General features: G+C 42.7%; 1 protein-coding gene across 1 annotated transcript in view; it reads right to left on the bottom strand.

Moving 5' to 3' along the window:
- The window catches only part of LOC134439859 (arf-GAP with dual PH domain-containing protein 1-like), a 42,179-nt gene that overhangs the window by 11,549 nt on the left and 23,130 nt on the right, over positions 1 to 7,500 (bottom strand). The window contains exon 5 of the mRNA XM_063189765.1: positions 1,088 to 1,200. Coding sequence (XP_063045835.1) covers positions 1,088 to 1,200 — 113 coding nt within the window. The remainder of the gene's footprint in view (positions 1 to 1,087; positions 1,201 to 7,500) is intronic.

Consider the following 7,500-nt stretch of genomic DNA (forward strand, 5'->3'; position numbering starts at 1 on the left):
GGCGGGAGCAAGTAATGACAGCTGTCAATCACTCACAGGCTTCCTCCCGAATCATATTTATGTATAAACAACATTTAGTGTTGAGGTGAAATGGCTGGTAACTAAAGCTATGTGCCCATGACAACCGTAACAATAGGTAAATGTGAAACATTTGGACAGATGTGCCTACCTTGCATACGGCAACAGTGTTTTTAGGAACACAGACGTCTCCAGAGTGGAGATCTTAAAAACTTTCCAACTTGTCGTCGCCGTTGGAACAGTTCAAAGTGCATTTTTTTTGCACATCAGTTATAAGTTCACGGCACGGCCTGTTTTTCTTTTCCATCTTCTCTCTCTTTTTTTTTTAAATGTACATATCTGAAAATTGGGGCCCACGAGGGTTCGGGGCCCACCGGGAAATGCCCTGCTATGCCGGATGGCCAGTCCAGCCCTGAATGGAACCCCTTGCAGACTACAGTATTTATACTGATACTACAATATGGGACTTTCCATGAAGACTCTGTGGTGACCCACTCATTGGACTATTCCAAGAGGGTTACACATCAAAATAACTCACAGGAAGTGGTCAACGTAACAGAAATCTTATTTCTCATAGCTGTTCTTCTTGCGTATCACACTCGCTGTGTGATACATTTGAATTAAGTGACTTAAGTCAAGGGGAAGTGGGGCAGACTCACACCTAAAACCACACAATATATAAAGTGTGACGATTACTTAATCAACCAGCCACATGCTGATGAAATTTCAGTTTTGCTGGTAGAAAAGACCAACTTACTAGCCACTTTGTCCCATTGAGTGTGTGTTTGGCTTGTAAGGTTAACATGTTACAAGCCAAACTAGTCTGGCTGCATGAATGTGTCTATATGAACTTCATGTGTGTACGAATTTCATGTGTGTGTGTATGTTCGTGCGTGTGCGTGTGTGTGTGCATGTGTGTTTGTGTGTGTGAGTGTGTGCATGTGTGTGTGTGCATATGTGTGTGTGTGTGTGTGTGTATGTGTGTGTGTGTGTGTGTGTGTGTGCGCGCGCGCGTGCGAGCGTATTTCGAGTGTTGCATAAGGCCACTGCGGTCGATTGAAGTGCTTACGTCATGTTTGTTGAAGTACTTCAGGACTCCCTCGCGCTCCGACAGGATGAATCTGCGACTCAGAAACTGGCCGTTGTCTCGACCTCGTTTCCACAGAGCCCCCTCCCTGTACCCTGCCAAGGACAGCATTACATTGCATTACCATTAGGTTACACTTTACTTGACGCCGGCGTCATAAGTATGGCATAACAGTGTCATGACAAAGTCATGAGTGAGTCATAAACATGGTGTCAGTGTCATAAATGTTTTAAGGTCATGAAAAGTTGACATTGTTAGGGTTGTCTTTGCCACAACCGAATGTCACTCAATGATAAACTCATAAAAAGTGTATGACATTTAATGTTTATGACACATGAATGACTGCATTATGACACTGTTATGACATTGTTACCTGTATGTCATGCGTATGACGCCGGTGTCAAGTTAAGTGTTACCTTACATTACATTAGGTCAGTGGTTCTCCACCATTGTTCAACAAAAATAGACCCATTCACTCCAATGGAAACTAAGCATCGTCCCGCTCAGCTGCAGCTTTCTACGAGTGATGAAGCGCTTTGGTATGGGTGTGTGAGTGTGAGAAATGTATGTCTTTGGTGTTTTTGGGGACCACGAGATGGAGCATCTCAAGGGTCTATCCCTAATAAAGAAATTTAAATTGAGATTATCCAAAGCCATTTACAAACGAGGACATCGTCATACTATACAGTATTTGAAGATACAAAGTGCATAGTGAGCAGATTAATTAGCGTGCGTGCGTGCGTGCGTGCGTGCGTGCGTGCTTGCAGAATGAGAAGGGGACTGATCTAAGATCGTTGACTGTACTGTCTACTGTAAATTCAGATCAATACACTGATCAATGATGCCCGTATCCTTTACACCACCCCAATCCACCCTCACCCGACCCCACCCCCACCCCACTGCTTCTCCTTCACCACCTTAAACCTTCCTCCCTCCCCCACCCACTCTCCTTCCTCCCAACCACCCTCTGCACTCACACACACAACACAACACAACACAACACAACACAACACAACACAACACAACACAACACAACACACACACACACACACACACACACACACACACACACACACACACACACACACGCGCAGCCTCTCTATCTCCCTCTCCTCACCCTCTACCCACCCCTTCATCCCCACCCCCTCTCTATCCCCTCTTCATCCCCCTTTCCTCTCCCCTCTACACTCCTCCCCCTCCACCCCCATCCCCAGGGGTCCAGGCCCTCCTTGTGTTGGTGTCCCAGACAGGGTTGCCAGATGAGCCCAAAAAATGCTCAAAACCCGCCTGGAAGCACAAAATCCCGCCCAATTCTATTGATTTCCATGGCAAAAATTGGGCGGGTTTTTCTGCTAAATGCCATTTTTTCCCGCACACGGCCATCCTAAGCAGCCCAATTGGGCGGGAAACAGCCCAATCTGGCAACACTGGTCCCAGACAGCCATTCATTCATTATGCAGCTGGAACTACACCAGGGATCGATAGACAGCTTCCTCCAACGTCATAATCAATAGCCTGACCAATCACAAGACAGTGAGGGGATGCGGCCAGAGGGAAGGACAAGACACACGCGCACACACACACATTCAATAAACAGATATACATACACACATACATACATACATACATACATACATACATACATACATACATACATACATACATACATACATACATACATACATACATACATACATACATACATACATACATACATACATACATACATACATACATACATGCATGCATACCCTACCCTACATACATACTGTACATGTGAACATTGTACACACACACAAACACACGCACATTGTGAATACAAATACACTGTAAAAAATACAGTACATCTAAGTAGATATCTCCCTCTCTCTGTTATGGAAACAAAGCCTCATGTCATTTGACTGTGTTATCTTCTGTTTGCTTGGTAACACGTAGGCCTACACCATTCTTTGCTAACGCTATGCTGAACGAAACAGTCATAGGTCATGTCCACCTACTCCGAACAAGTGAGAAACCCTCAGTGCATAGCATACCCACCCATGACCATACCCACCCATGACCAGGGCCTGATCAACATACAGGCTGGATATGGCTGCAGCCTAGGGGGCCCCACCTGTCAGGGGTGCCCTGAGTGGCCAAACGTTTTAAAAAAAAACCCAGCAGAATTATGGCAAGATTATTTAAAAAATCATCTGTCGTGTTGAGTGCAATTTTAAAATCGTGCCGTTACCTTACATATGCCCCAAAGGACGGCGGGAAAGGAGGCAGCCAGTGGCCTTCGGCATGATTTTAATACGTTTTTGGTGGAATTGTACTCTGCAATCCCATAGAGAGTAGTTGAACGTAAGACAGAAAAAGAACTTGTTAATTCTCCTCTCCACAGTTGGCGGACGTGTCATCCTCAATTCCTTGCTCATAATTATGATAAAGTCTATGGAATTTTGTCGCGAAATTTGCCATCCAAGGGGCCCCGCGCCATCTTAATCTGGCCCTGTCGATGACCTGTTGCCTACATTTATTTGTACATATGCATGGAGTAACATGTATGGAGTATTCCGGTTTCAAATTGAATATTGTCTGTGTTTGGTTTAAAACAAGTTCTGCAATGGTAGGGCACTGGGTTACTACGCCGGCGACCCGGGTTCGATTCTGGCCCGGGGCATATGCTAATCCTTCCCCGTCTCTCTCTCCCCACTAATTTCCTGTCTCTCCACTATCCTGTCAGAAATAAAGGCAAAAAAGCCCTCAAAATATATTTTTTTAAAAACAAGTTCTGGAATATGCTGTTAACGTGTGAAACAGCATTTAGCAACCGGAAACATGGCTACATTCAGAATGAACGAAAAGTTTACATAAATCCTGTGCCCACAGAATACTGCTAGCTTTCTTATTTTGTTCTACTTTTAAATCCAAACATGGAATTGAAATGTGCCATTGTCAAAAGCAGGGGTGTGGAACCTATGTCTCTAGGCTCTTTAGGCCATCGTATCTGGCCCCCGACATAATTTTAATGTTATGGAGTTTCACATGAAACATGACATGTTTTGTAAAGAAATGTTAGAAATTACGTTTGCTATACAATTGGGGGGGAAAGTGGAAAACAGCGATCCTAGCGGTTAAGTTCCAAACACCAGGGTGATCCTATTGAAACTCCCATAGACGAGTTTTTAAAAAAAAAACCACAAAGATATGACTAGGAACTATAACACCAGACACATTTTTCAGTGTACACAATAGGACAGGCGCGGAGTGGCCGTCGGGAGATCGGGGACTTGTCCCGGTGGGCCGCGGCCGTGAAATGTAATAATGCGGCCGCACCACGTTCTTAGCCGGCCCTGAAGTTCAGAACTTGTTCTTATCAGCACTGAGTTACCACTCTTCTCTTCACTGTACTGTATTGTCGTTGTCTAGCCACTATTTATACCGTATACCAGACGGCAATACCTCACTGACGGTGTCAAACAGTGAATTGGCCACACCCCTTCTCTACTGATAATTTTCATACACCGTAGATCGCGGAAGTTTACAAGATCTTAGTAACACAGTTTCGTTTTCAGTATCTGAAGAACCTGTGATATGTATATTGGTTACCAAAGGATGGAAATATTAATAAATTATGATTTATTTTCCGACTTCCACACGACTGTTTCAGTTTACAGTCTTTCCAGTCCAGATTCACTTGCTCTGTTGTTATTGACTTGGGTTACGAACAGACTCCACCAAGTGGTAAGGAGGAGAACTGCACCTAATAGAAGCAATGGGTTTTGTTTTGATTTGTTAGACCTACCAGTTTATATCTCCTTATAGTCGAAATAATATATTTATATTATATTATATATATTTATATGTGGTACATTTAGGATGTAGCCTATGTCTGAAGAAATGGAACAAAATAATTACCACACAAGATTCTGATGTAACCAGTGCTGGGTGTGTAGGCTAAGCTGTGGATTAAAGTAGAGTGATTGCAAGAAACAAAGACATTTGCTGCGACGAAAACAGCGTTTTAAGGTAGGCCTACACCGTTTGGTTATACATTTTGTTGACTTATGGTTGTGGTTTGAAGTAGCTAGGTTTGGCTTATTTGCTGCATGGTGGGTTTATTGCACAATGTAGACAGACTTTTTTTAAGCTATAGATACTATACTATATTTTGTAAGCCTACTCTTCTAAAAATCCCAACACTCAAAACTTTGTGCCCATGCTCATCCTGTCTTCCTTAAACGATATTTCAATTTCAAACTGTCAAAATGACAGTGGAGTGCACATTTGCATGGAACAGTAGCGTGATGTAGCCTAACCTAGTAGGCCTATGAATGCTTTGGACTGTGATGATGGCTCCAGTGGTGTAGTCTACTTTTTGAAGTGGGTATACTGTATATTTGAGCATTTTTTGATGTGTGTATAGTCTACTGTATATATTTGTGCTATTGTAAATAATGGATCAATCAATTTTAAGTGGGTATACTGTAATCCCTGAAATTTTGAAATGGGTGCGTATACCTGCGTTTTACGTAGACTACACCACTGGCTGTGCATTTGAATGAAACTTTGAATGAATGAAACTTTATTGTCATTGTACAGGTACAACGCAATTGGTAATTGGTATTTCATCAAGGTGTAGGCTACAATTATCCACTTCAGGTTGATATTTTGACAACACTAATGTCCACATGTAGTAGGCTACGACTGCAGATTTCGTGGCTTTTGTCTTTTTGGTTAGGAAACCATGTTGTTCGCTTTGTTTTTTGTTTTTTTGTTTTTAAAGAGGGCCGCCAAGGGGAAAAGTCTCCCGGTGGGAAAAGGTGGGCCACTCCGCCCCTGCAATAGGATGAACTACTACCTGTGAAAATCTTAAGTCATTTTTTGCCCTTTTAAGAAAAATAGAAATTGTGCCAATCTGGTCGGAAACGGACTACAGCTCCCAGCATGCTGTGCTTCGCGCCTCGTTGACAACACAGAGAAACAAATGAACACAAATGAACGCGAATGAACGCAAGTTCTTCGCATATCTTCACATTCTTGTAATCCTGTGAGTTCCACATTGTCTTCTTATTACATATATATACACGCGATCATTTTGGTTTGGTTTTAACTTCTCTAGTAGATATGATGGCTTCTGTGGTGACGAGTAACCACCTCTCTGGCTCATGTTTGGCTATGCTAATTTGGCTATGCTAATTACATGGAGTAAACACGTCACACATCTCAGTCAGTGTAGTTCTGTATCAGCTTTTTAAAGAATATTAAAATCAGTTCAGATAAGTGAAAAACCGAACATTTTACCACCTGATTCGATAAAACGGGCCAACATACCCATAATATGACTGCCACTACTTCTACTTCGTCGTCAGGGCCGAGTAATTTTTCAAATAAAAAACCCATTCATTTATTGCAGGGGCTTGGAACGTTGCCAGCAGGGGGCGATGAGATTACTTTCCCTCCCAATTAATCATATTATTAGGCCACCTAGAGAAGGTAGGCTCTGTTTTGACTTTGGCCGCCATCAATATCAAGTCAAGTCAAGTCCGTTTTATTGTCAATTTCTTTACATGCGCTGGTCATTCAAAGAATTGAAATTAGGCTACGTTTCTTACTTTCCCATGCAGACACACATAGACTCTAGACTCTAGGTGTGGACAGACAGACAGTATACATACATTACACCTAGAGTACCTATACAATACCCATACAGACATATAAAGTGCAAGACTTGGCAACAGCAGACAAACACAGAACATAAATTAAGAAAAGAGGTAGAGTTGTGCATTCCAGTTATATAGGCCTATATAAAGTGCAGGGGGATATCCTGCTTTGCGTTCATAGTACAGCCCTTGGAAGACTTGAAATTTGAAGTGGCCCCTCGAATTATAAAGTTTTCCCAACCGTGGTCAGAAGCAACAAAAGCATTCCCATCCCAGAAATAGTGAGTACAAGTCATTTGATAAGAATTACTAAGACATTCTTGCCCTTTTCTATGAAAACGCATGTGAAATCTTGTTTCCATGGAAATGTGAGTCACACATTTTTGCAAGTGTTGAACATCAACACAGCAACACAAAACAGTGAAGTGTTCAGCAGAGGCTTTTCAAAGCCATGTAAACAGATTTGTCTGACAGAGTGTGTGTGTGAGAGAGAGAGAGACAGAGAGAGAGAGAGAGAGAGAGAGAGAGAGAGAGAGAGAGAGAGAGAGAGAGAGAGAGAGAGAGAGAGAGAGAGAATGTGTGTGTGTGTGTGTGTGTGTGTGTGTGTGTGTGTGTGTGTGTGTGTGTGTGTGTGTGTGTGTGTGTGTGTGTGTGTGTGTGTGTGTGTTGATTTGTGTTTGGGTTCTTCAGTGCTACTGGGTTGAGACAATGACTTTGCACTTCTGTTCTGAATACACACACACACACACA

This window comes from Engraulis encrasicolus, chromosome 2 (genome assembly GCF_034702125.1).
Source record: "Engraulis encrasicolus isolate BLACKSEA-1 chromosome 2, IST_EnEncr_1.0, whole genome shotgun sequence".
Classification (NCBI taxonomy): Eukaryota; Metazoa; Chordata; class Actinopteri; order Clupeiformes; family Engraulidae; genus Engraulis; species Engraulis encrasicolus.